General features: G+C 52.4%; 9 protein-coding genes across 9 annotated transcripts; 4 read left to right on the top strand and 5 right to left on the bottom strand.

Annotated features, from left to right (window-relative positions):
- Positions 1 to 456: 456 nt before the first annotated feature.
- On the top strand, positions 457 to 2,760 carry GCG54_00003087 (ATP-binding cassette sub-family D member 1; the record flags this gene model as incomplete). Its single annotated transcript, XM_045403165.1, has 4 exons — positions 457 to 984; positions 1,038 to 1,253; positions 1,312 to 1,985; positions 2,034 to 2,760. 4 exons carry the CDS (start codon positions 457 to 459, stop codon positions 2,758 to 2,760), a joined length of 2,145 nt encoding a protein of 714 aa, XP_045270068.1.
- Positions 2,761 to 4,934: 2,174 nt separating this feature from the next.
- Positions 4,935 to 5,495, top strand: GCG54_00003088 (putative GPI-anchored cupredoxin; the record flags this gene model as incomplete). Its single annotated transcript, XM_045403166.1, has 1 exon — positions 4,935 to 5,495. One exon carries the CDS (start codon positions 4,935 to 4,937, stop codon positions 5,493 to 5,495), a length of 561 nt encoding a protein of 186 aa, XP_045270069.1.
- Positions 5,496 to 8,023: 2,528 nt separating this feature from the next.
- Positions 8,024 to 8,944, bottom strand: GCG54_00003089 (uncharacterized protein; the record flags this gene model as incomplete). The annotated part of the gene is made up of 1 exon (XM_045403167.1): positions 8,024 to 8,944. One exon carries the CDS (start codon positions 8,942 to 8,944, stop codon positions 8,024 to 8,026), a length of 921 nt encoding a protein of 306 aa, XP_045270070.1.
- Positions 8,945 to 9,684: 740 nt separating this feature from the next.
- GCG54_00003090 (putative beta-galactosidase A) lies at positions 9,685 to 13,181 on the bottom strand (the record flags this gene model as incomplete). The annotated part of the gene is made up of 10 exons (XM_045403168.1): positions 9,685 to 10,985; positions 11,039 to 11,262; positions 11,318 to 11,509; positions 11,560 to 11,816; positions 11,873 to 12,007; positions 12,059 to 12,434; positions 12,484 to 12,599; positions 12,656 to 12,845; positions 12,896 to 12,972; positions 13,065 to 13,181. 10 exons carry the CDS (start codon positions 13,179 to 13,181, stop codon positions 9,685 to 9,687), a joined length of 2,985 nt encoding a protein of 994 aa, XP_045270071.1.
- Positions 13,182 to 14,323: 1,142 nt separating this feature from the next.
- On the bottom strand, positions 14,324 to 15,521 carry GCG54_00003091 (uncharacterized protein; the record flags this gene model as incomplete). The annotated part of the gene is made up of 2 exons (XM_045403169.1): positions 14,324 to 14,942; positions 15,001 to 15,521. The coding sequence occupies 2 exons, from the start codon at positions 15,519 to 15,521 to the stop codon at positions 14,324 to 14,326; spliced, it is 1,140 nt and encodes a 379-aa protein (XP_045270072.1).
- Positions 15,522 to 18,076: 2,555 nt separating this feature from the next.
- On the top strand, positions 18,077 to 19,755 carry GCG54_00003092 (uncharacterized protein; the record flags this gene model as incomplete). Its single annotated transcript, XM_045403170.1, has 2 exons — positions 18,077 to 18,130; positions 18,202 to 19,755. The coding sequence occupies 2 exons, from the start codon at positions 18,077 to 18,079 to the stop codon at positions 19,753 to 19,755; spliced, it is 1,608 nt and encodes a 535-aa protein (XP_045270073.1).
- Positions 19,756 to 20,070: 315 nt separating this feature from the next.
- Positions 20,071 to 20,346, bottom strand: GCG54_00003093 (uncharacterized protein; the record flags this gene model as incomplete). The annotated part of the gene is made up of 2 exons (XM_045403171.1): positions 20,071 to 20,156; positions 20,223 to 20,346. 2 exons carry the CDS (start codon positions 20,344 to 20,346, stop codon positions 20,071 to 20,073), a joined length of 210 nt encoding a protein of 69 aa, XP_045270074.1.
- A 1,460-nt stretch (positions 20,347 to 21,806) lies between these two features.
- GCG54_00003094 (putative secreted lipase) lies at positions 21,807 to 23,112 on the bottom strand (the record flags this gene model as incomplete). The annotated part of the gene is made up of 2 exons (XM_045403172.1): positions 21,807 to 22,789; positions 22,857 to 23,112. Coding segments are annotated over 2 exons (1,239 nt in total), but the record flags the coding sequence as incomplete, so codon positions are not given.
- A 922-nt stretch (positions 23,113 to 24,034) lies between these two features.
- Positions 24,035 to 25,326, top strand: GCG54_00003095 (uncharacterized protein; the record flags this gene model as incomplete). Its single annotated transcript, XM_045403173.1, has 2 exons — positions 24,035 to 24,340; positions 24,409 to 25,326. The coding sequence occupies 2 exons, from the start codon at positions 24,035 to 24,037 to the stop codon at positions 25,324 to 25,326; spliced, it is 1,224 nt and encodes a 407-aa protein (XP_045270076.1).
- Between the last annotated feature and the right edge of the window lie 1,832 nt (positions 25,327 to 27,158).

Raw genomic sequence — 27,158 nt, forward strand, 5'->3', positions numbered from 1 at the left:
CTGGAAGTCTACCGGGTCCTGCTGCCACTGTCTGTAGTGTCGCTAGGTACCTTACCTTCAACGCTGCTACCGGCCAGCGCCTCGTCGTCCGAAGAGAGCCAGGTGACCAGCCATGCTCCTTCGGACGCCATTGTCAACAACGTCTTCCTTTTGCTGCTGACAGCGAACCCGTTTCTCTCGAATCTACACCTCCGAATTTGCTATCCACGATAACCCTGGACGACGGGCCGTTCAATCGACATCACCGCCGAATGCGCTGACCTCTCCAATTCCCCAGTCGCTACCGGTGACGTAGCCGAGTAGCCGTTCGCCGTTCGCCGTTCGTTCGCCGTCGCTCTCCCTCCACCACTCCGCGACCAAAACACCCGATCCGAATCACGACAATCGCCTCTCCGGACCTCCCTCCCACGATCACAAACGCCAGCTCCCCATTCCGGGGGCCCCCCTCGCCCAGCCATGGCCGCGCAATCCAAAGTCTCCCTCCTCCTGCCCTCCGGCGACCGCAGCGTCCGCAACATCATCGCCCAGCTCACCCAGCTCTACCTCTCCAACCGCACGCGCATCTCCCGCGCCGTCTGGATCACCCTCTTCGTCGCCCTCGCGAACCGCATCCGCCATGCCATCTCCGAGCAAAAGGCCGCCTCCGTCCGCGACGCTGCCGCCCGCGAGTCCCGCGCCACCCTCGCCGCCCCCTCCGACGAGGACGTGACCAAGAAGCGCAGAAAGGTCGAGCTGAACCGCGAGTTCTTCCGCTCGCTGCTGCGCCTGCTCAAGATTGTCATACCCGGCTGGAGGAGCAAGGAGGCCCGCCTGCTCATCAGCCACTCCTTCTTCCTCGTTGTGAGGACGTTGATCAGTCTGAAGGTCGCGGCAATGGACGGTGCGATTGTCAAGAGTTTGGTCAAGGGTAACGGGCGGGAGTTCCTGATGCGCATCGTGTGGTGGATGTTGATCGCCATCCCGGCGACGTTTACGAACTCAATGGTATGCCACCGATTGTATGCCCGGCGATGGAGGCAGTCTACTGACGAACGCAGTTGTCCTATCACCAAGCAGAGCTGTCGCTCAAGTACCGCACACGGTTGACACAGCACATTCACGACAAGTACCTCTCCAAATTGACCTTTTACGGCATCTCCGCACTCGACGACAGGATAAACAACCCTGACCAGCTCATCGCGGTCGATGTCGCGAAGTTCTCCAACAGTTTGGCCGAGTTGTACAGCAATCTGGCAAAGCCCATCCTGGATATGGTACGAGACATCCGCGTCCTTTTATCGACTCTGATCCCCAGTACTGACTGACCTACAGACCATTTACACTCATTCCCTCTCCCGCAGCGTTGGTGGCGAAGGCGTTGTTTCAATGGCTCTCCTAGTCCAGCTGTCCGCCAACGTCATGCGTGCCCTCACGCCCCCCTTTGGCAAGTACGTTGCCGACGAAGCCCGCCTCGAGGGCGAGTTCCGCTTCCAGCACTCTCGTCTTATCGACCACTCCGAGGAAGTCGCCCTGTATCACGGCCACGAGGCCGAAAAGGACACCCTCGACAAGGGCTACTTCACCCTCATCAAGCACGTCAACTACATCCTGCGGCGCCGCTTCTACCACGGCTTCATGGAGGACTTTGTCATCAAGTACTTCTGGGGTGCCCTCGGCCTGCTCCTCTGCTCCGTTCCCGTCTTCGTCAAGATGCCCGGACATATCTCCATGAACATGGGTGACCGTACCGAGAGCTTCGTCACTAACCGCCGCATGCTGCTCTCCGCGTCAGACGCCTTTGGCCGCATCATGTTCTCCTACCGCGAAATCATGGAGTTGGCCGGTTACACTTCCCGCGTCGACTCCCTACTCGAAGTCATGAACGACATCCGCGCCGGCCGCTTCGAGAAGAAGCTTGTCTCGAGCTCCGGCACCGACGACAATGAGGCCATCCTCAAGGGCCGTGGCACCGTCGTCGAGAGCAAGGACATTGAGTTCATCAACGTGTAAGTTATCCAGCCCCTTTCCCCGATTCTCATCACTAACTCCTCTAGCCCAATCATCTCTCCCAACGGAGACGTCCTTGTCAGAGCCCTCTCCTTCTCCCTCAAGCAAGGCGACCATCTCCTCGTCTTCGGCCCCAACGGCTGCGGCAAGTCTTCCCTCTTCCGCATTCTCGGCGGCCTCTGGCCTGTCTACGGCGGCACCGTCTACAAGCCCCCTTTCTCCGACATTTTCTACATCCCCCAACGCCCTTACCTGTCCCGCGGCTCCCTCCGCCAGCAGATCACCTACCCGGACTCCCTCCGCCAAATGCGCGCCAAAGGTGTCACCGACGCCGACCTCATGTCCATTCTCTCCATTCTCGGCCTCGAGCATCTCCCCGAGCTCTACGATTCGGGCTGGGATGCCGAGGCCGAGTGGCGCGATGTGCTTTCTGGAGGTCTCCAACAGCGGGTCGCCATGGCCCGTCTCTTCTACCACCGCCCTCGCTACGCCATTCTTGACGAATGTACCTCTTCCGTCACCCTCGAGACCGAAAAGGTCATGTACGATAACGCCAAGGCCCTCGGCATCACCCTCATGACTGTTAGCCATCGCCGTAGTCTGTGGAAGTACCACTCCCGCATCCTGCAGTTCGACGGACAGGGCAACTACGTCTTCACCAAGCTCGACGCCGACAGGCGGCTGAAGCTCGAGGACGAGAAAGAGGACCTCGAGGTGTTGTTGCGACAGGTGCCTGAGATTGAGAGGCGCATTGCCGAGCTGACGGCCGCGTAGACGCGTAGGATAGATATATACTTTAAGGCGATTAAGCACGATGTTGGAAATCAAATACGAGAGGCGGCATCACTGTCGGCGCGAACGGTGTCAGGTCGGGTCGGACGGGAATCAATTTTTGCTGGGGATTCATGTACCACCGGTTTTGCAATTTACGTACATATGAAGAATAAGATCTACCTCTACTACTACACAGGGCACCTGCGCTCAATCGCACTATCCGTTACGATACTGGTCATGTTAGTTCGAAGTTGCTCGTACTGCGTGAAAATGGGGATGCCGCCTTTCGCGCTGTGTCTTGGGATATTATACCACATTGTTACAGAATCCCATGATAACGACCGCCGACTCGACAATTTTTGATACTCGGTAGAGTATGTACTGCCATGAGGTCGGTTAAAGGTTCCATGGGAGATCATCTGAAAGCGTAAAACATACCTACACAGGCCAACATTCAGGACATGACCTTGCAAAAGCCACGACAATGATGATTGACGTTTGAGGTCCATGAATCTGATTCATGAGTAGCAGACCTATCGCGGAAATTAGAGGGCCTGAAGCAGCTTCATCATGGACATGGGATAATTATAGATGGCAGCAACGCATGGTAGACGAGCAACATTGGCCACATGCCAAGAAGTTACTGGAGAAATCGAGGCCTGCCCATTGTCGTGGCTACGTCTTGGGTGGACTTGGCACATCCTACGGACACCGACTCTATGTGTACCCAAGAGGACTTCTGCTGCCTACTCCGAGGAGACCCAAATACTATTATTTAGTCTGACTATTCTTGTCGTGACTATTATTGTCGCCAGATTCCCACCCCAAAGGGCCAGCAGCACGCTGAGATTGCTGGCCGTGGAGGGAAACCAACATGGTTTTGAACGCGTTCGTCCAGATGAGGTGTTCTCTCTTCAGTACCACACGCGGAAGAGAAAAGAAGATCTTCGTACAGCCAATTGCGTTTTGTCAGATCCTATTACAAGCGGGAAGGTGCAGCAGAACAGGGGTTTGCCTTGATTACCGGGAGAGATGGGACTTCTGCTGTAATCCTATTGTCGCAAATCCGCAGAAGCGCAAGCTGTTCACAACAGGATGCAGATTTGTCCAGCCTTGGCCATAGCAGTCCGGGGATACCATTCCTTCCGGCATTCCAGCCTAGGGCTTACGGTCGAAGACTGAGGGCTGAGAGCCAAGACCTGGACTGACGACATAATGAAATCCACATATTATTATCGGGTAGCCAAAGTACTCAGTGAATGATTGTTCATCAACGTGTTAGAATATGTTATCGAATTGGAGTTTCACCGAGGCCTCTATTTGTTTCAAGCTCTCTGTTCAGACGTGATCAAACACTTCTAGGCCAGAACTCTTGTCATGTGGCTAGTTCCATTCGAGCACCATTTACGGCGATAGGCCAAGTCCCAAGAATGGATCCAAAAGAAACAAAGTTGCACATGCCACGTTGATCCCGCGCTACGTCTGAACATCCGTGGCGGACGGTGGGGATTAAATTTAGACTTGCTCCTGCCATCCTCACCACCAACATTCTTCCGCTTCTGTTACTGCGCTACTGTGGCGGAGCGACTGACAGCTGCTCCGCCACACGCCGGCGCCGTTCATCTGGTCAGACGCGGTCAGCACTCTCTCTCCCAAAGCTGCGTCTTGCGCGGCAACCGACCAATCACAGCGGTTGACGTTTTCGTCTGAGTGAGAACATGGCGTCGAGAAGGAACTAGTGCGAGGAGTCTCCCCCGGATTATTGGCCATCCGGCTGGGTGTTTTGGCAGTGCGACTGTGTAAATGGCACTTTTCGGGGACTGCGGGTATTAAGTGCTGCTGACAACTACAGGCTAATAGACACGAAGCTGGAGACGCATGGCTGATTCCTCAACTATGTACCGGAAGGACGTGATGCGGTGGAAGAGGATCATTCCGTAGGGCTGTACAACAGCACTTAGGATATTGGCAAAAATGACCATAGCAAGTACAGTTGAGATATTGTATATAAGTGAACAAGAAGCGAGATGAAGCTTCTCTTCTCTCATCATCACATTGCAAACACAACATCCAATACAATATTCCAACTTTTCCTTTCATCTTTGCTATCTCATTTCCTTATTTCCTTACGTCTCTATCAAAAACTTCAAATCAACCAAACCAAATCCACAAACATGTTCTCCATCAAGACCCTCACCACCGTCCTCCTGGCCTCCGCCGCCGCCGTCTCCGCCGCGCCCACCACCACCACCGGCAGCACCAGGGCCACCCGCACCACCCACCTCACCGGCGTAACCCACTCCGTCGTCGCCGGCCTCGGCGGCCTGCGCTTCGACCCGGACAACGTCGTGGCCGAGATCGGCGACGTCGTCGAGTGGCACTTCCTCCCGCGCAACCACACCGTCGCGCAGTCCAGCTTCGGCAACCCCTGCCAGCCGCTCGCCGACGGCAGCGGCTTCTTCCCGGGCTTCGAGTTCTTTACTGCTGAGGGCCAGGCCCCGGACGTTTTCCAGATTGTCGTCGAGGACAAGAAGCCCATCTGGTACTACTGCGCGCAGCCCGCGATGACGCACTGCAACGCGGGCATGGTCGGCGTGGTCAACCAGAACTTTGACAACCAGGACTTCTCGCTGGCGAAGCACAAGGAGCTCGCGGCCAAGGCGACGCTGGTGATTCCGCCTGTGAAGCATGTTGGCAAGGTTGTTCCTAACCCCAACCCCCTTGGCGGCTTCTAAGCGCCCAATTGATGGGATACTCCTAGAGAGGGGTTTTCAAGCTTCGCGGTGGTGATGTAGGCATGGCGGGTCGGTTGTTGCATTGCATTTGGTGGTGTTGCGTCTTGGGTTTTGGGACTTTTGTCTGATTTTGTTCTTTTACTTTGGATTTTGTTTAGGTGGATGATCACTCACTTCTGGTACATAGTAAATCAACTGTTAGTCTGCAATTCTATGACCATGTGATGCAAGATGGAATGTATTTCCTAATGTATTGCTTGAAAAATAGCCATGTGCAACAACACAAAATACTCGCTTCCTACCGGCCGAGACCCAGTGAGATCCTATATCAGGTGGGAAGACAGCCGTGACGAAGGGCACTCTCGCTGTCATCGAGTCTCTAGACAGCAGAGAATGGCCTCAGTATGCTAAGCTCCAGCTTTCTTCTTTTCTGCCTTGAGCCTGAAACGTCTCAACTTCTTAGCGAACCGCTGATAATCCCCTAATTCGATGAGATTAATAGCATCGATGTTCAGCTTATCTGGGGAAGCTTCGTCAAGCTCTTCACCTGTTACACCCCAACACATTAGCCAACTGAGGCAATATTATAGCGCAACAAGTGTCAGCAGTTTAATTTGTCTTGTGGACTTACGAGAGAATATGCCCGCAAGTGCGGCAAAAAAGCCATCCGTCAATGAGTTCATCGGCGTGCAGGCCAGTATCATTAAGGCGAAGGGGAGAGCCCAGACATCACCAAAGCACGCCTGGCCTATGGTGACGGCTCTACGCACTGCCGCTTGTTCGCTGAGTTGATAGGAACACGGCGGCATTGACGCGGCGAATGAGGTCCGACGTATTTGGACCACCCGGCTCGCCAAGCTGCACCAATGCTTCTTGTCTTCAAAATATGGGCAGAACTGGAACAGGCCCAGATCAACGAGCTTTTGTAAGGACGTTTCGCTACATTTTCCTTCGACCGACAACAACCCTTGGGTAAGATATTCCCCAAAGTAGAAGGCGCATTGCTCTTTTTTGAACCTCATCTCGAAGAAGGTCTCGTGTTCCTTCTTCCAGGTTTGCTCATCCCGAAAGAACTCCATGGCTACCGCGTCCTGGATGAAGGTGTCTTTAGGGAACTTGGAGGTGTCAATCATGAGTATGAAGATATTGGACAAGTCGTCGAAGTCTTCGGCCAGAGGGTGTTTGGTGTGTTTGTAAAGCCCCAGCTGGATTGCGAAGAGCAGTGAGCTGGTCCATGATACCAGCGTGCTGTGGTGGGGAAACTTCTTCCAATCGAGATGATTGTAGAGGTCAGAGGGTCCAGAGTCGTCAGTTCTCAGAAGAAGGTTGTTCATGTCCCAGTTCGAAGTTGCCTTTGCGTGGGCTGACCATAGCATGTGCGTTGATGTAGCCCCCTGCGAGTTGGCATCGTAAACGCGGAATAGATAGCGGGGGATCCTATTGAAGCCATCTTCCAGTTTTCTTGCCTGGTGGTCTTGGCGGTAGTCGTGACCATAGAGATGGCGGAATTCGAACGGTGTGGGGAGGTTAGGGAAGACGTCCATGGTTGCTAGCTTGCGACGTGTTCATCCGAAGCGGATGTTGATGCGAAGCCCCACTCCGTGACTGCAATAAAATAAACAGATTCTTGGATGAGATTCGGCGAAGGGGGAAAGGTTGAGCCGACACTTTATGGCGTGGTCTCAGAATGCGTGCTTTTTGCAACTAGTTCAGGTAAGAGCGAGGAGGTGGCGCTTACCGACGCTTTGCTGATCGAGCAGAAGAATGAACACAGACTGGACCTATAAGATTTCGAAATCAAAAATGTTTTAGTTATATGGTGTGTGCAGTCAGTGCAAATAAAAGCGATCGTTGTCAGCCATGCCGAAATCAATAGCTTAATAGTAACATGCATCCTCGGGCATGAAACCATCTTCAAAGCAAGTAAATCCTTTTGTGGGATACATGTTTATCGCGAGGAGCATGATATCCTCCTTCTCATTCTCATTCATTATTACCTTTTTATCCACCTATATCATGTGATCAAATGTCCTCCGCTTTCGAGATAGTGCTATTCAGAAACACTGATTGATCCTGGAATCGTTTGACTTCGAAGAGTTGTTCATTCGGCATCCAGGAATCATCGTGAAGTGCGGCTACAACGCCGTCTTCAAGTCGCATGCAGTCTCACGCTGTCCCCTTTGTCCATCATACCACAGATTTCTTCCAATGGGAGCCTCTTAGTCATCTTTGCGACTCCATCCTCATATGTTTTCCTCGTCTTGTGACTCTTAAGTCGTGGTTTAGCCTGTAGAAACCATTCATTCACAGCCCGCTGGAAATGTGTTTCCAGGGATCTTATGCGAATGTGATTTCTGATTACTGCTTCAGCATATGTATGAAATTCTTTCAGTTCATATGTACTATGCTGAAGACCAGTAGACGGATCTCGAAAGGCCCACGGGGCTTCTATTGCAGACAAACAAGGTACTGTAAGCATCATAATATGGGTTGTAAAAAGATAATTTCTCGCAATAAGAGAATTATGCTCACGTACCTGGGTAGAGTTTCAGAAATGCAACTACACTGTCGTTTTCAAAGCCTGAAAAACGCGACAGGGACAACAGCATGACTGCAAAAGCAGGCGCCAGATTACGGTTAGCTCCATGAGAACCGAAACAGGCTTCCGCGATGGCAATGAAGGCGCGAGTGTGTTCTAGTGATGCCCATGCTTGCTGCTCAACTCTGAGCGAATCTACCTCTTCCCGCAAGGTCAAGACGCGCTTGGCCAAGCGCGACCAGTGTACACTATCCCCAAGATAGGGGCAGACGGATTCGTTGAAGAGTCCAGTGTCGATGAGCTTCTTCAGGGATGTCACACCAGAGGCTCTGCTGACGTTGATACAGCCCTGACTGAGGTATTCGCCAAAAGAAAAGATACGACCGCGTTGGCCCGTCGTCCGCAATCGGTAAAGCTGTTTCAACTGGAGGTTGCCATTGCGGAGGCAGTGCATGACCTCAAGATCTCGTATGAATGTCTCCCTAGGGAACTTTGTAGTATCGATCATGATAATGTGGACATTGTGTGCAGAACGCCCCTTTCTTCGCTTATTGTGCCTGTATAAGGCATATTGCAGAGTGAACAATAAGGAACTTGACCAGGAAACGAGATTATCTACATCTCGTTCATGTTGCCATCCCCTCCAGTTCAGATGTTGATTCAAGATACTCGCGGCCTTCTTGGTGGTCTGGTCGAGCATGTTGCGGCGACAGTCAAGGCTACCCAGGTCGGCGAGACGGGAGGAAACATATTCTGCGTTTGTAGTGCCGGAGGAGGTGTCATCATACACTCGGAAGAGATAACGCGGGGTCTGTTCGAATGAGGCCTTCAGCCTTTCTTCCCAGGCTTCGTGATTGGGCCCGGGAGCGAAATTGAGGGTTTCCCCTACACTGGGTCGCCACGGCGGCATGATAGGGCGAGCTTGATGCTCAAAAATTTGAGGCGGGAGAGAATGTGCGGAGAAAAGAGTAACTATCCGTCTTCTTGGAGCAATTCAATGCCATGAGGTATGACCTGACGTGTCAAGGGACGATGAGGTCAGTTGCGGCTTACTTGTACTCGAATCTGCGGAGAATAAACGTAAAAGAGAACTGGATAGACGGCGGGTGGCCCTTGCTTGTCGCTGCGCTCGGCGGGGGAAGAGAATGGCGGAGAATGCCATCGAAACAAGAACACTCTTTGACCAATGCTCCAACCTGAAACCCAGAAGATGTAGATGGATTTGTGCCCTGGATGGAGGTTGGGGCTGATTCGGGGCCAGAGACTGACAAGGCGCCTTCACACTGAAGTCAGGGACGAAACGTCAAGGACGTACACGCTGCCGGGTTATTCCTGGTCATTCGGGCTCTAATCGCTCCAAGGTCAATATCTCTGATTTGTATCGACGCCTAAGAGACTAATTCGGCAACGTACCGCCAGTCTTTTGTTCAGTCAAATAGTTTCGCATTCCCGTTAAAGTTACAATTGTCAAATCATCATCGCTCTCGGCGACTGAATCACCGATACTGTTCTCTTCAATAACTCAATTTCACTACCACCGTTGAGGAATTGGAGCCAAGATGAGGCTAGCGCAATAAGAATTCTCAATCTATAAATGATGAACCTCGCGCCATGGCATTATGAAATGGCAATAGTTTTACCGGAATTTGGCTAGTATGCGCCCGTTCTCTCCTGCCACTTCGGTTGAGGCGCCGGTTCAACCTTTCCAAAGCTTGTAGCACTGACCATGCCCACCTCCCACTTTAGACCCTCAACCTTGGCGCCGTCGTTCTCGTGAGCCCAAAGTGTGATGCCGAGATGATTGGATCCCTGGTAGTTGAGAATACCCTCGGGAATAGGGAAGCGCGTCTGAGGGCCGATATGGTGCACGAACTTGCCAAACTGGTATCCGTTGACGAAGAGCTGAGCGCGGTAAGCGGTGGTGGTAGTGTTGGCAAAAGTCAAGGAGATCGGAATATCGTATCCTGTAGGAAGGTCAAGGTCAAAGGTAGCCGAGTAGTACGCAACGCCAGCCTTGGAAATGCCCTCAGTCGGGCCATTGCTGTCCTCCCAAGAGCTAGAAGGGGGCTCGGGCCAGTGGTATCCTTGACGCTCGACGAAAAGTCCACCCTCGTTGAGAGGGCCACGCTCTCTGTCAGCATAGTCTTCGCCGCCGAGATTGCCGGTGATCTTCCACTTGATGTCAGACTGCTCGTGGCCGGCGAGGTTGTAGTTGAGAATTCCACGTGGGTTCTTCTGCTGCTCCTCGTTGATAACCCAGTTGCCGTTCAAACCCATGTGATCAACAACAACAGTGAAGACGTATTCCTTGTCCTTGGTAAGCTTAGGCAACGTGAAGGTGCTGTTGTGGCCTCCAGTAACCGCATTGCCGGGCCACGAGCCGACGAACTCATCATTCAGCCACACTGAAGCGCCATAAGCGTTTCCACCCTGGGTGGTGAGGTTGAAGACATTCTCTTCGCCGTGGGCAGTGAAGTGCCCTCGGTACAGCAATGAACCAGTGTGGTAACCGTAGTCGCCGCCGTACAGACTGACAGGAGTCTTGAGCGGATTGGCCGTGTTGTAGGTTTCCTTCAGGTCGGCGTTGGTCCAAAGCTCATCTGAGTAGTCGGGCTTGATTTCCGGAAGCGAGTCAATGTACTTCCAACCCAGCTGGCTGATGCAAGGAAGCTTGATCTCGGGGACTTTGAAGTCAACGCTGGCAGTAACAACACCTCGGTCGTTTTGCTTGAAGTCGAGTGCCTTGCCATTGAAGTTCAAGGTCTTGAGAGGGAATGGGGCGCCGCCGATAACCTCAATCGGGGTTGTCGCGTTCACATCTCCAAAGACGCTGAGCGTGTCGCCGTCGACTGCAACAGTCCGGACGAGGTATCCAGCCTTCAGAACTACGTCTGAAGTGGCGTAGTTGCCTTCAGTAGGAGGAACCCAGAAGTTGTAGGCCTCGTTGCGGGCTAACAGACCGTTAGTAAAGTTTCCTCAGGATATGGGGCTTGAGGCATCTCACTCAATAGGTATACGTAGAGGTTCTTGTGGACACGAACAACCTTGCGTTCATCGGAAACAGCCCAGCCAAGAACAGTGTAGCCATCCTTCTGCTCGATGGTAACGTCCGAGCCTTCGATCACATCATCGTCCGTCACGTCTCCCTGGTCACCCTCGACAGCCAGCTCATGGTGCTCATCAGCGCCACCATAGACAACCAAAACGGTCTTATCATCGTACTTCTTCCTGCACTGTTGTTAGACACGAAACTTATGATGACGGTGACAATTCTGCAGCCTACCAGGTGAAGACCTCAGCAGACGAGTACACGAGATTCTTATCCCCAACAGGGTAGTCGCTGACATGAATCTTGGAGTCTCTCCTGGTCAGGTAAAGACTGTCGCTGAGTTGAGGAATCTCAAGCTGGCCGTACTTGACGGTGTCGACCTTCAGCTTGTACGCCACCGTCTCAAGCGTGTCGTATTGAGTATGTCTGCAGCGTGTCAGTCCAAATTCACTGTCAGGTAGAATTCCTTGACAGACCTAGCAATGTAGAACTTGGTCGTGTTGGTAGTTGCGGGCGTGACGGTAATGGCATCGTTATTCGTAAACTCGAGGGAGGAATTGAAACGGTCGGCCTCAAGATAGGCGGGGGAGACGTGGAAGAAGTTGGCTTGAAGTTTCGACTCGCTGTACTTCTCGCGAGTGAGGAGACGCTCCTCTGTGATTTGCGCGCCGTAGTCGTAAGAGGTGTAGCCGTCGGAGTGGCCGAGGTTGCCCCAGTTGGTGCCTCCCCAAGTCTACAACCAGTCAGCTCCCCAACTAACCCTATCGGCGAGACTGTAAAACTACTTACCATGTAGATGTTCATGATGGTGACTCCTACAGCATAGTTATTCTTGTAGAGAACGCGCTCGAACTCGTGGTTCAGCAGACCAGCGCATGATTCGAACCCGGCACCGCCCCAGGGCTGGAAGCCACCGCCTTGGAACTAATTGCTGTTAGTTCCTGGTCTCGGGACCCAACACAAACAATGCCATACCTCGACGATGGTGTAAGGACTATCAGGAGCAATCTTGTTGTTCGTCGCGAGCCAATCTGTGGGCAGGCCGTTCTCAGGCCACACAGTCGGGTTCCAGCAGTCGAAGCCAAGGGGGTAGGCATCGTGACCGTAGATGTCGACCTTGGCTGGAGTCGAGGTCGTGATAGCACCAAGCTGCCAGGCCTCGTTGTTGACGTACGGTACCACAACACCGGCTGTCTTGAACTGGTTCTCGACGTAGTTCCAGTAGTCATAGTCCGGGAAAGGGTAAGGCTCGATTGCAGCGTTGTACTCGTTCTCCATCTGGAACAGGCTGACTGGGCCTCCGTTCGTGATCTGAGCACCGGCAATGATCTTGCCAATTGCGGCGGTGTAGCTGATATCGTCAGCTATCTAGACCAACTCTTCTTTGCTAGTAAACTTACTTGTCGGTAGCCTTGAGGTAGGCCTCGTCGGCTGAACGAAGGACTCCTGGGACTCTTTGCAGCCATCCTGGAAAGCCTCCTCCAGACACTTCGGCATTGATGTAGGGCCCCGGTCGCTATGATGGAGTTAGGAGAATACTACACGAAAGAAAGGGAGGGCGCAGCATCTTACGGCGAACAGGTACAGACCAGCCCTCTGAGCGGCATCGAAAAGAGGCTCCAAGGCGAAGATACCCTCAGCACGGACTTCACCTGGCTTTGCTTCCAACAGTCCCCAGTTGACGTAGAACGAGATGGAATTATAGCCGGCCGCTTTGATCTTCTGAAGGATGTCGAACCAAAGGTGCGGGACTGGCATTCTGCTCAAGGAATCAGCGACCAGGCCGCAACTCAAGTCAAGGAATGAGTTTACCTAAAGGCATGAAACTCGGCGCTAAAGACCATAAGTCTCTCACCATTGATGAAAAGACTTTGGTCGTCCCATGTCACCTACACCTCAACGTCAGCCCAATTGTGCCAACTGGATGTTTTGCGACGTTGACGAGCGCCCAATGGCATCAATTAGTTTTGGCTCGACTCACAACATCCTGCTGCCTTCCATTGAGGAGGTGCATGTCTCTAGCCACGGCCCTTCCACTGACTCCATTGAGCCAACCGAGGGTCAAAAGCGAGAGGATCTTGACGCGCGAGAGCAACATTGTCAATTCCAATGGGGCAGTCTCGACACTGAACGCAGCTGGACACTGACGAGCGAGTGAAGGAAACACTGCATTTTTACGAAAGAGCAGATTTGTTTATTATTACACGGAAATGGGCACATCCGTCTTCTCCACGCGAAGATCGGAATGTCACCATCCCCAACCTTATCCCGATATAGCGGCGGAGGCGGCGGAATTGGAAGCTCATTAGTGGCCGGCAGATGTCAGGGACAGCCCTTCTCACACTCTCAACCAGTCGACCGAGTTGACGTAGACACAGCTGTCTGCCGACTTCCCCTCTTTTACCCCAACTGCGTGAGTCCATATTCCTTAGGGGGCCACGAACACGACATGACATGCATGTCGTGCATCATGAAATCAAGGAGAACTGGAGCCGGGCTGGCATTGCGAACCGAGCAGGAAACAATTAGGTTCGGCATGCCCCGGAGCTTTCACCGCACCCCCAACCGCAACCCCTGTCTTCCCCCGCTCGTTGCCCCGCGTTTGTCGCTTAGCCGATGCTTGGAGGGTGTTCGTCCCTTGTCTTCCAAGGCGGTCTTTACTTGGATGAGGCAAGGTGCTCCCTGCGGAGAGTCGCGCCACCTACAACGGCCCGCGTGCCCGGGGCGTTCAGGAACACGTCGGAACTTCCGTCCATACAGAGCCCTGGAAGCAACTTAAGCAAAAGAATCAAGACGGAAAAATTCCAGAGCTTCCCAATCTTGTGGTTTCACTGACTTCCGGCGGAGACCTGTTTGAAAGGCTCTGTCCGCATGTGTGGAATTTCTCCTCTGCTCGAGGAAGTTGCCAAGCATGGCCAACCGAAGGGCGACTGGTCACATGCAGGTTGGATTCGGGGACGCATTGAAAGACCCCGAGCATAACCCTCGAATGACATTACGTCAGGGACTTCTACACGCGCTCTTTCTTGGCGAGACAGTGGGCAAATCACCGGGCTCAATTGAGTGCTGACCATGAGAAGCACATGCGTTGCATTTTGGGTGCATTTTTACTAACATTTCATTACGGCGTAGTCTGTGTGCGTGTATGTACCCGTAACCACGCGAGAACATGTCTCTGGATGTGGTATTTTGGCGTTTAAAGACATCAAACATTATATACATGAATCCTTCTACAATCATTTATGCCTGCTTGAGTCCCAGCAACTCGGTCAACTTCAACATGCTGACAGTAACCTTGTTCGTGGTGCTGGGAGGCAGAACACCAGCGCCCATAATGAGCAGGTAATCGGGGTCTTCCTCCATGATGCGGAGGTTGCGAGTGTAGGCGCCAGCCTCAGGAGAGTCGTACGCAATCCAGGCATTCGGGTCGCCACCGCGACGGTTGATGAAGAGAGGCGCGCTGTTGCTGCTAACGACGATGGTGCCGTTGCAGCCGCCGACGGGGGACCAGACAACGTTGGGGCTGTTGATGGGGAAGACGCCGCCGTTGGTGCTGTTGATGTAGTAGTCGGGCGCGTCGGCGAACTTGCGAGGGTCCTTTGCGATGCGGTAGTAGATGGGGAACGAGTAGGGCTCGATGATGGGCGCGCCACCCCATTCGAACGTGTACATGTAGTCGCCGTTTCCGAGCTGGGTGACGAAGGGCATGCCGGGGCGGTCGGTGTAGGTCGGGTAGGAGACGTCCTTGACGACCTCGGACCAGTTCTTGAGGTCCTTGGTGGTCTGGTGGGAAATCTCCTGGCCGTGCTCGGCGGAGCGCTGGTCGGCGTAGTAGAGAATCAGGTCATCCTCGAAGATGCTGCAACAGATATTAGTGATTGGGACAAAATGGATGCATCGTGTTGCCGTAGACTTACAGAATAAAGGGCTCCCAGACGGGGGTCTCCTCATTGTTGGGGATGGCCCGGCCGCCAGCAGCGACGTGGGACAAGAACTCCCAGGTACGACCCTTGTCCGTGGACGCGTAGAGATCGATTTGCGTCTGGCTCAGATCCGTGGGAATACTGTTACCAGCAAGGAGAACAGTTCCAACGGGGTACCCGCCGAACTCCTCGCGGAGCTCATACAGGAAGGGTTGGTAGCGCAGACCCCAGTTGTTGACCTCATCGTGAACTTGGCCAACCTCCTCCCATGTGACGCCACCATCGAGAGACTCATAGATGGGGAACCAAACCAGAGGGGGCTCGGGGGAGTAATTCTCCCATGTGCCCAGCAGGCGGCCGTCCAAAAGTTGGACGGTGCGGGGATACAGGACCCGAGGGTCCGTATAGTTCTCGGGCGGCTGGAAGATGAGATTCCGCTCGAAGGTCTCGAGGGCAGAAGCGATGCCGCAGGTGAGAGCGCCGACGGCGGCGAAGAGGGCAGACCGGATCATCATGGCTGCGACTCGACGATCTCTGCGGGAAGCGACGCGTCTGAAAAACGAGATGCGGAGGGAGAGCAGATCATTCCCCAGACCGACGCGATGGGACCTTTTATATGGGTGACATCGAGAGCATCACATCCAGCACTGGACCCATGGCAACGGTACCAGGGACGCAGTGGCACCTGGGGTCGTGACCGCAGACGAACACACGATGCGACATGGCCCGAGCTGTGAGCTGCCTCTCGGTAACCTCGGCCTTGTGGCGATATCCATAATCTTGTTGCTCCCCCAGACTGGAGAAGCCTGGAGACGGTCAATGATTGCTGCAAGGTATGGGCAGCTTGAATGAGGAGAAATTCTGGAGACGCCAACGTGAAATTATGTTGGCGTTGCTAACAAGCGCAAGTGACTGGGGTCACCGCTGCGAAGTCGCATTGTATGCGCTCCAAACAAACAGCTATCAGTCTAGATCAAGATCACAAAACGCGGCAAAACAACGCAAGTTATGCCGAGCCTGCAGGGAACAGATTGGAGTTGCGAGAGCCGGGCCAATGTTCTCTCGAGCTATGCCACGATGAGCTGCTCATTTCGGTGTACCCCAAGAGTTGAGTGTGGGGTTCGTGCGGGGGAATGGAGTCAAGTACCGAAGAGCGGTGGCTGGACTGAGATGCGCACCAATCATATCTGGAAACGGTGAAAGTGGTGTGAGCTTGGCATCCCTGTCCTGGTGCAGCTTTGTCGAAGCATGTCGCTGATGTCGTCGTCTTCGAAGCAGGAAAATGCGATTGATGACGTCCACCTCTGAATGAAGTCAGGCCATCCTCTTCAAGCTTCAAAACGCTTGCGCTCAACGTACTAGATGGAGTTTGTGGATGGAATGATATCAAGCAGAGGCTTCAATTATTAGGTGGGTATCTAGAATGCAGATAGGCCATAAGGATAAGATAAGAATAGAAAAAATGTGACTACATAGGATGACAGAAACATTAAATAACTGAAGCTTAGCAGACATGAATGGGTCAATGAGATAGAACTAAGCTTATTGTCCAAGGTACTATAGATACCATAGTCCATTAATTGCATCAATTACACAACGGGCTATCGAATGCCAATCGTAGCTGTTGGGGCGTTGAGGCTCAGAGGTTAAGTTGTACCAGTTGGCATAGGTGGTTTCTCCATACCGTAGAGAATCGTCGGTCGAAAGCAAAGGGGTTGCAAGAAGAGTCATCAGTGAGTCAACCCCCGAAAAAAGATGATTATTTGAGATCTATCCAGTTAATGCAACGGGGTGGTATGAATATTCTTTGACCCAACTGCGAACTCGGTGTGTTTAAGGCTTTGCTTGTCTTCGGCTATCATAGGAGAGTTTTACTTTGGACATGAACCAACAGAATGGAGCTAGGAGGAACAGTTCATTTGCGCAGCGTGGGTCGTTCGGGGAGGTTTGTTATACTAGGATATTGGGAGTAATTTTAACTGCGCAAGTTCAACCTAGTCAAATGCTTGCAACAAAACGTTACATGTAGTTGTACAGCTCAAAGTCCACCTAGAAAATGGATTGTTCTCCAGCAGCAGTTGAAAGCCCCCAAGATGCATTTGCATGAGCCTGAAAGCGGATGCTTAAGGTATTTTGAACCACTGGCAGTATTGTTGAATTGTCTTCGCAATTTCTCTCTCTGTATCAGAAGTTGATTATACTAGAGTTGTATGGTATGACTGTTATATACAGGAGTAGAAGATTATCGCGACAAATTCAACTTGATCTAGGAGCTTCGGCTTGGGGCTATTTTAGTCTTGTTTGTGAGGTAATGCTTGCTGAAGGCCATTGCAAGAACGGTCTGGACTAAATTCCCAAGAAACGAGTTGAACTCAAGCATGTGAGATGACTGATCTATGAATGGAAACACTCAGATCCTACTGACAACATCCATTGCTACGAAATTGCTAGCTACCTAGTAAGCGTTGCTGTTGTCGGCACCGGGTGGCAAGAAACCCGTGAAGCCGGACGGAGTACCAGACAGGTCCGACCAGCGGGCTCACATTTGGGACTTGCCTTGAAGAACTCACGAGTGGGCTTATCAGCAGGTAGTCAGTGTTGAGATCAGGATGTTCGATCGGGAAAGTAGTGGGGCAAAACACTGCCCCCTCGGGGACCCGAGAAATCTCGGATGCTCAGGGCCAAATGCCAAGCTCCGATCCAGACAATCAGCCTTATGATTGGAGTATTGAGGTTCCATAATCAGAACACGGCAGATTGCAACGCAATCGTCTCTTCGAATTATTCGCAACCCAGGTGGTCTGTGATGATGTTTGTCAAAGGGATAAGGGGATACTCGTATGTGACCCGCACCATCGATCCTCTGGTTCAATTGAGCAGCTCGTGAATCCGAGGATAGAATATCCTAAGACAAAGTTAACCTTTGGACTTCGAATATCATGGCGTTTGCGAAAATATTCAAAAGCCGCGTATGGCCCTCGGTCTTGGAGGCGGCATGAAACAACACTTTCCATCACTCAGATCGATCTCATCCAGTCAGTCACTTCATCTCGCATGTTTCTTTTCCACAATGCGCCTCCATAATCTTGGTTTCTTGCTATGCCATAGCGTCATGGCCATGGGAGTAAGTCTCTATGCTTGCTCAATTGCAGCATTGGGCCCTGTTATCAAAGCTAACCCGTGTTCCTCTAGCAGGGCATCATTCCCAATACCCAACCCCTTAACGGATCATTGGCTTTCATAGGCCAACCCGCTACACCGAATACCCTCAATGCGAAGACAATATTCTTTCCATCTGCTTCTCTCATGCACGAAGATAGCGGCAACACCGGATCCACCGACTATCCAGGACCCTTGGGAGGCAACAACATGAGCCTGTTCAGTCAGGAGATCGTCACTGGTGTTATGACCTGGGGCGCGAACAATACCATGACAATTGGCTATGCCGACTCAACAACACTCGCCCGTGGGATCGCAGCCATTGACCCGCAGACAATGGAGATTTTGGCTACTTGGACCCCTCCGGACACCAACCAGACCCTCAGCCTGGGATACCTCGAGTATTTGCTCGAGACCGACGAAATACTCTTCACCAGCCAGGAGGGCCACGTCTACCTGATTCGTCGTGACGACCATGCTGAAAAGGGGACAGCGTTCACGACCGTCCGAAACATTGACCTGACCACGATTCCGTCGGCAATTGATGATGGCGAGTCCTTGCTGAACGCGGTGATGGACACGGCGGGGAACATCTGGTACACCACCGGTGGCATCCCGGGTATTGGTTCACTGTATGCTGCACAGACTTCCCTCACACTCGGCTACATCACGCCCGACAATCAAGTACATTCGATTCAGATGGATGGCCAAACCATTGAGAACGGCATTGCTGTCAGCAACACCACTGCCTATATCGTTACGGGGCCTACGGCCATTGGCACAGAAGGGGTGCCTCAAGTCGGATACATACTCGCATTGACTTCGCTTCCATCCTCTGGAGGGGCTGGTTCTAATGGTGGTGTACAAACCCTCTGGAATGCCACGTACGATGCTGGCAGCACTACGAAGCTAGGCGCCATCACTCGCGGTTCGGGATCTACGCCGGCGCTCCTCGGAGACGATTACGTGGTCATTACCGATAACGCCGACGGGCGAATCAATCTTGCAGTCTACTACCAAGGGGCCACGGAGAGAGATCAGTTGTTTTGCACCGTCCCGCTCTTTGGAGAGAACGCAAGTGCCAATGACCTGGCAGCAACAACGCACTACGATGCCACGACCGGATTCTACACTGTCGTGGTGGAAAACACATTCAACGGCACCACAATGTTCTGGCCGAATGCCTCATCAACCTTGGATGATATCAACGGCGAGTGGAACAACATGGCTGGCATGCCAGGCGGCACATTTGCGATTCAAGTCTCAGCCGACGCTTCCGCCAGTTCCACGGCAGCACCGTGCTCTGTGCGTTGGACGTCGCCTATGACGGTCAAAGCCAACCCAGTGCTAAGCACAAAAACCGGATTATTGTACTTTTACACTCAGGACGAGAAGCTTGCTGTGGGGGGCATCTATGTGTGGTATGTGGTAGCTTTGGACTGGCGATCTGGCGATGAAGTCTGGAGAGCACGCATGGGCTCTGGTGGAGCGTACAATGACAACTGGCTTCTTGGTGGCTTGGGTTCTGATGGCACTTATTATCAGGCGATGCTTGGTGGGCTCGCCGCGATGAAAGATGGTTCCAACTAACTGACATGCATTCTCCCATGTTCCGGGATTGTTAGAGGACAGCAGCGTAGTCAAAGTCTCTGGCACTAGTATTGGCTTCCCAGATACTCGGATAATACTATCACTTGTCATGTAATTCAAAACTTCTTCCGCCCAGCGTTCATGGTTACGCCAAGCTCCATTTCTGCAGCATATACTGTGTATTGATGAATGGCATTACATACTGTGTATGATAGAAAGATATTCTATCAACCAAACATTCTTTCCCAATAGCTAGTGGCACATCACTTCTCAATCTCTCAGATTGACATATGAGTTGTCATAGAGTCGAGGCTCTTAATCGCAGTCGTCGCACAGCGCAAGGCACTGCGCCATGCAACCAGCACGCTGCAAGTTCGTCTGGCGGTCAGGCGCGTTGTAAGCTGTAGAACATGGTGTTAGAATGATCTCATTGATCGCGCCAACTCAGGGTTTTGTGTTCAACTCACTGTCCCAGCACTCAGAGGTGCATGACAAGCAAGAACCTTGGAAGGGAGCTCCGGGGCTGCATGCGGCCATGACTGAAGGCATCACAGCCGCAACAATGACGATGAGGGCCTTGGAGAACTGCATGATGGCGGTGGTATAGTTGATGTGCTGATTTTTGAAGCGTCAAGTTGAGAGTGGACTTATTGATGTGACTGAGAACCGATGTAAGATTGAGGCTGATGAGGACATGGAAGTTCAAGACCGTGGAAAGCAATATGCCCATATATATATACAAATTGCTCTAAATCAATTGTCATGATGCTTCTGCTTGAGCGGCCGATGCCTGCTACGACTTGGTTCTTGGCGCGTGGTCTAACATCGTGTATGACTTGGAGGATCACGAAAGTCCCAAAGAACATCAAATAAAAGCTCAAGTTCCCAGACAGTGGATATCGTGAAGGATTAGGTCGTCCTGTTTCGTTAGCGATCCGCTGTCTAGCTCTATTGGGGTCTTGGCGAAGGCTGAGGACTGATCATCAGGCAAGATAAGATACTTCACAGTTGAGCTGAGTCTCATTCCGGATATCGGCGGATGGCAGACACTTCTCTCAGCGGGCTTTAATGCGAATGCACGAATGAAAACCAAAGTCCATTTCACAGGCGCCTAAACTGAGAGAGCATTTCGCTTGATAGCTTAGCTCCATGCCGATCTTCTGTGCCTCGCCAGGCACCAATTGATCCACAGCCCCCCGATGTAGGCGACGGACGGCTCACCGGGCCATCCCGCAGGATGCAGGCTCCATGTAGCCTTAAATGTGGCTGTGATGATCCTTCTGAGGCAAATTGATCTTATCAGATCGAATGTCTTCAGCTGAAAAATGTTTCGTACGCAGCCAGTTATAAGCTTCAACCATGATCACCGCTCTAATTAGCGTGGCTAGGCAACCAGCAGCAACGATGATGACGTGGAGGAAGAGGCTGAGCGAGTGCCATGTGTAGAGCTGCGGTTGGGTTGAGTTATCCCTTCGTAGGCATGCTTAGAAACTGTATGTGGCATGGACAATTATCGTAAAGAACAAAATGATCATGCGTTCCGTTTTCTTCAACCCATAAGCCGCTGATACCGAGTGCACTCTCTGTGTTGCATGATAGAGCTATTTGACACACCTAAAATAGTGCGATAGTGCGAGAGTGCAGTGGCACCACGTGGGGTGATCTATCTACGAGCAAGGAAATTTCCTATTCGGAGAACATTGTCAAAATTGTCAAATATTATCAACCGATGGCAAACCCAAAAATAGGTGCACAATGCGCAGCGAGTCAACGCATAGACTGAAACGTCTAGGCCATGCGAAGAAGTAGTATAAAATATTAAGTTGGCAGAAGGCCGGCCTGGATGACCAACGCGATCGGCCAAACTGAATTTTTGCCGATGCTACGTTCAAGGCCACCTTCATGATTCGGCGTCCCATTCTCTTGGCCTTGTGGCCTGCGTTCCTCCACGACAAGCGTTTCAATATTGCTAACATAGGGGAATATTAAGATTACGTGCTAGACGTATGTACAGTATGGAAATATGTACTGAGAAATAGGGCTGACCCGAATTACCACCACCAGCCTTGCTTCTTTTTGACCCATCCGTGAACGACAGATGCAATGTCGAGGTTGTTCATCTCAAGGTGACCAAAGTGGCCGTTGCCCTTGATACCAATGTCACCCAACTTGATCCACTCGGGTTCCCCTCCGACTTGCTTCAGATAGTCGATGATACAGTGATCGTAGGTAATGTGCACACTGGCCTCTCCCGTCAATGCCACATAAGGCACGCTGGAGATCTTGGGAAGCTGGCGAGCCGGTTCCTTCTGGCGGTAGCAGTTGCGAAGCGCCAATGTCTCATTGCCCACAGACTCGATCTCATCTGCCAGCTCGGCCGAGTCCGCGACCGCGGGCTCGTAGTCGACTTGAGTGTTCGTGAGACCCCACGGATTGGCAGAGCGGCCCCCAAGCCCATAGCCGTAGGCCCAGAAAGGAATTGTCGATGGCTCGAGGTTGATGCTGCCGGCCAGATATTGAGGGCAATCGTTGGAGATGACGAGAGCGAGCTTGGAACCCAGTGAATGTGACACCAGGTACGACTTGGCGCCGATGAGAGACAGCAACTCGCAGCCAGCGGTGCGGATGGCCAGCTCCTGGGAAACATAACTACTTGTGTACGGGATGAAGCTTTGCTGGAACTGGTCGAAAGTAGGGTCGCCTCTCAAGCCGGTGCCAGGCCACTGTGTATGCAGTTGGGATTGAGGATAGGTGTTGTATTCCTTGACACCTGTGAAACCCATCTCGACGTACTCCACCGACATGCCCACATTCATGGTGAAGTTCGCCGGGTTGTTAGCGGTGGACCGTCCGATGCTGTTCGCGTCGATCAGATAAATCTGATATCCCTTCTGCAGGAAGTAAGTCGCCCACCCCGGGCGGTTGTCAGGGGTGTTGAGCCATGTGGTGGCGGAGATGCCACCGCCGTGGAGGAAGACAAGAGGGGTTGACCGAACTTTAATGATGGGCGTAAGCTTCTCGACATAGATCTGGCCTATGACGATGAAAAGGTTAGAAAAACGTGGATGGAGCTCCTTATCCCAAAGGCTGCATTCTCCTACCAATTGTGATGTTTCCTGTCGGGTCCGGTGCGCTCTGGCCTCCCACGTAGAAGAACTCTCGATGATGCAGACTTTCCTGAGGGCTGCACTTTGAGCTGACAGCGTTTACGCCGGTGCAGTCGGCACCTGCAGCGGCGCCAGCGGCAGCCAATGCGACCGCGGAGAGTGCCGAAAGTCGGACCATGGCTCCTGATTGTCGTGGGCGAGCGTCGAGTTTGAAGAAGAGTTGACACACGCCAAAGAGGGCCAGAAGTCGCACTAAGAGCGCGCACAGAATGTCCAGCGCGGAGACACGAGCGGCGGCAAATACATCAGCAGGTTTTCCCCCTCTTTCTTTTCCTCATGTTTCTGGGGCTCTTACGAACGAGAACGACTGTTAATATACGCTAAACGCTGGGACTTGTTCGTTTCTGTGTTGGTCCGAATCGAGGCAGACCGATCCCCCAAATTGCGGTCCCCAGGCCAAGAACCTCGTGCAGGGCAATTTCGGGGAACGAGACGGCACCGGGAGAACGCCGGTCGGAGGTGTTACCCAACCGAACATCGCCAAGAGCAAAACCCCTGCCTGCCGTCCTCGCAAGGCGGAGTGACAAGCCGGGAAGAACCATGTGAACCTCTTTTCACAGTTCCCCAGTGCATGTTGGGTCTTCTCCGATCTTTGACGCCATCAGACTGTTATTGGCTGTGCCTCCCACTTGCAGAAGCGAGGGGCCGAGGCCTGCGGTTCTCTGCGATGTTTGCGAACACCCACTGGCATCCATGACTCGCCATCGACTCATTCTCACCACACCTGCCCGCACCAGAGCCAACCTTGTCCTTGTAGCTTAATCTGCACAGCATGGCAGCTGAATGGTTATCGCGGGCTTTTCCAAGAATACCCAAACACCGGCTCTTCCCCCATGCTAATCCCGCAGTTACGAAATTCTTGTCGATACGACCCTCCCACGATCCCGGGACCTCGCAACCGGTAAGCGATGCTGAAGATCAAAGCAGGCCGGGTTTCCCACGATGTGAAACCATGCTAGCCCGCGCGTCTGGCCTTGATACACTGAAAATAATTTGGAGCAGTTCAGCCCATCTCGAAAGAAAGCTGCATAAAGCGGACCGGCCGCCCGCTCCCGTCGCGGGTCTCCTCTTTGCATGTTGAGCTCGCGTAGTTGGACGACTTGTTTCTCGCCATGTCGAACAGCAGCACGGCCTCCGCGAAGATCGGGAAGCCGCCCAACAACACCAGGGATTACAATGTCATTAGGGGGATCTACCGGCAATATGGAGTCACGACGCTCGACCCTGCTCTGGGTTACATCTTCGCCGCCCAGGAGCCAGCGAACGCGGTTCACGAATCGAAACAGGGCGCCATCATTGCGGGCATGGTGATCGTGATGCTTGCTATCGTGGTACCGACGACTGGAAGGTTGATTGTGAAATGGAGAGGAACGCAGACGAAATTTGGTTGGGATGACTGGGTGATCGTTGCAGCTTCGGTGAGTTGGAACTCTTCCAAGCTGTCCCTGAAGTGCATGAAGAGGGACTCATGCTGATGACTTGCCAGATCCTCGCACTGGTCTACCCGATTCTTCAGATTCTCGTTGTCGTCGACGCTGGCGGCGGCCTTCACACCTGGGAAAACACCTATGACGACTACCAATTCTACTCATACTACCTCACCATCTGCAAGATCATATACTACCCGACGGTGGGCATCATCAAAATCTCAATCACACTCTTCATCCGCCGACTCGTCGATACAGCCTTTAAGACCTGGAGGATCCTAGCGGACATCTTCCTCGGCACTTTGGTGGCATTCGTCCTTGCCTCCATATTCTGGAACATTTTCCTCTGCAACCCTCCTCGAGCCGTATGGGACAGAGAGTTCGCAGGATCTCTCGCCACCGCGGCCACTTGTGGGAACCAGTTCCTGGCCGCCAAAGTCCTCAGCATTATTCACGTAGTGCAGAGTGTGCTTCTTCTTGCCACGCCAATCATTATTCTGTGGCGTGTCCGCATTGACACGCGCAAGAAGGTCAGGCTCTTCATCATTTGGGCGGCGGGTGGCCTCACTGTTGCAGGAGGCCTGCTCCAGCAGACCCAGCCCTTTACATCCACCGACATCTTCTGGGATTACACAGTTATCTTGCGATGGACCGTGCTTGATATCTCAATGGGCATCGTCACAGCATCGTTGCCGGTACTAGACGCTGCGATCATGGGCTCATGGCACGCAGCCAAGTCTACGCTTGGCCTTTCCAACGCAGACAGACAGGGCACCAGCAAGAACACCACAAATCCGGATCACACGAATCATTCGAGGCGTAAGACGTTTGCCAGTTCATCCGAGAACATTATTGGGAAGGAGGACGGGGTCGAGCTGGGCGTAGTCCAGCACCACAGACCCGACGAGCCCAGGGAAAGCTCGGATGCAGATACTACAGCCCCCGGCAGAAAGCACGGGGTAAATAACATGGTATGATGAAATGACGATAATTGTAACGTATTAGCGTAATAAATAAAGCATGAAGCAGTAGACAATCTTCCATCAACTCTCAAAATCTCGAAACTCTCCTCCCTCAGTTGGCGGCGTGTGGCAAAACTTGGTCAAAGTAGCATATACTAAGCGCCTTTCAGGGGAGTGTTGACGATCTTTTGGCAAGTCTACCCCTTCGTGATGGTCAACAAGGAGAACACGTTGGCCCGAGGGCTGACGACCGAGTTCTCGGAATATCCCTGTTATCCGAGCAGATTGACGATCCCCGCGTCCGTGCATTGTCTGTCTGAAGCCCGTGATGTGGGTGCTTGTCCCACCGGATGGCACTCTGTTGGCCCATATTCAATTTGGGGTCCTGACTCAAGTCATAGCTTTCGACGCCGAAGAAAGAACTGCCGGCCGGTAAAACATCGCTTGCTCGCCTTATTTGCCGTGGAGATAAGGGGGTTTTTAGATATTGGAAGGGTCATCGGCGACCCGATGAAAAATTCATCAGTACTAGAGGAGTTGTGCTCGTTGGCGGAACAGCCGTCATGGGCTGGGATCATCCCGATACAAAGGCTAAGAATACTTATCTGTAGTTGTTCAGATAACCTCTCGATTTCCGTAGCTATCCACACATGACGTCGTTGGAAACATCAAAGTCGGGTTGCAACCGCCTTCCCGTTGTAGGTAGAGAGTGGATGACTGTTCTACGTGGCTGAGGTAATGATTATGAGATTGGCCGCGGAGTGTAGACATCGGTCCCATGTATGCAACAAATTCTTACGAACATGTAGATTTAAATTTGGCTGTGGCATCGGCAATTGTAGTCGTGATACCCATCTTAGTCAGTCGTCCACTAAACTTGTTCACTCTAGCTTTCTGCTAAGATGGATCTCAAGTCGCACGCCAATTGTGTCTGGCTTTTTGAGATTAGTCACCCGATGGGAAGTCTTCGAACTGTTGAGTTTGTGTCTCTCTAAGCAGGACTATAACCTAGGCAGGCAATGAACATACTTCGACAAACCCTCACCTGCCAATCAAATACAATTGATCACGGCATTTGATCGCGGAACCAAAAGCCCATCGGTCATTGATTCAACCTATGTGAAGCGGCCCGGTCGGAAGATGGTGTAGAACAATCAATAGACTGTTGCTGATGGTGGTCAGATGGGCACTGGGGTTACAACTCCCGACTAGTTCGAAGCCCAAACGCCGCCACAGGAACAAAGTGTGTCACCCAAATCATCGGCTGTTCTTGCTCTGCTTTTCAAGATCTTTTGCGTCAGGCGGTAGAGCCGATGCCATTGGACTTATGATCAGGTTTTAGCTGATGGTTGATTTGATCGGTGACGTCAATGGATCCTTTAATATGAATGAATGTCGCTTGCTGTGAACCTTTCGGTGGGAGTCTTCTTCAGCTCAGCCACGTCCCCCCCTTCACACTTAAATCGATACTCATCATCTCAAAACAAATTTGAGGCTGTTGCCGCCGAGAACCGACTCAAGCTCGGCGATCAGTCAAGCTGACATCATTTCATCAATCCCGTGGGCACGAGATTCTCCTACGGCCGATGGCAAGCGTCAACCGAAGATTCGATTCAGAAACCCTCACCACACGCCAAGGGCGCCTAATATGTTCATAGGTCTTAGAAGCCTCAAGGAAGCAAGTAAAGCGCAATAGTGCGCGAATTACCAGAAATGCAAATGTCTGACATGTCGTAATGTCAACTTGTTATCGCCCCCAAAGTAAGACAGCCTGAAAGGGTTCGTGTCTGCAGCTCTTCCAACCACAGTCAACAGCTGGGGAACCAAAAGAGGAACTTAGCCACCTT

The sequence above is a fragment of the Colletotrichum gloeosporioides genome (assembly GCF_011800055.1).
Source record: "Colletotrichum gloeosporioides strain Lc1 chromosome Unknown consensus_9, whole genome shotgun sequence".
Classification (NCBI taxonomy): Eukaryota; Fungi; Ascomycota; class Sordariomycetes; order Glomerellales; family Glomerellaceae; genus Colletotrichum; species Colletotrichum gloeosporioides.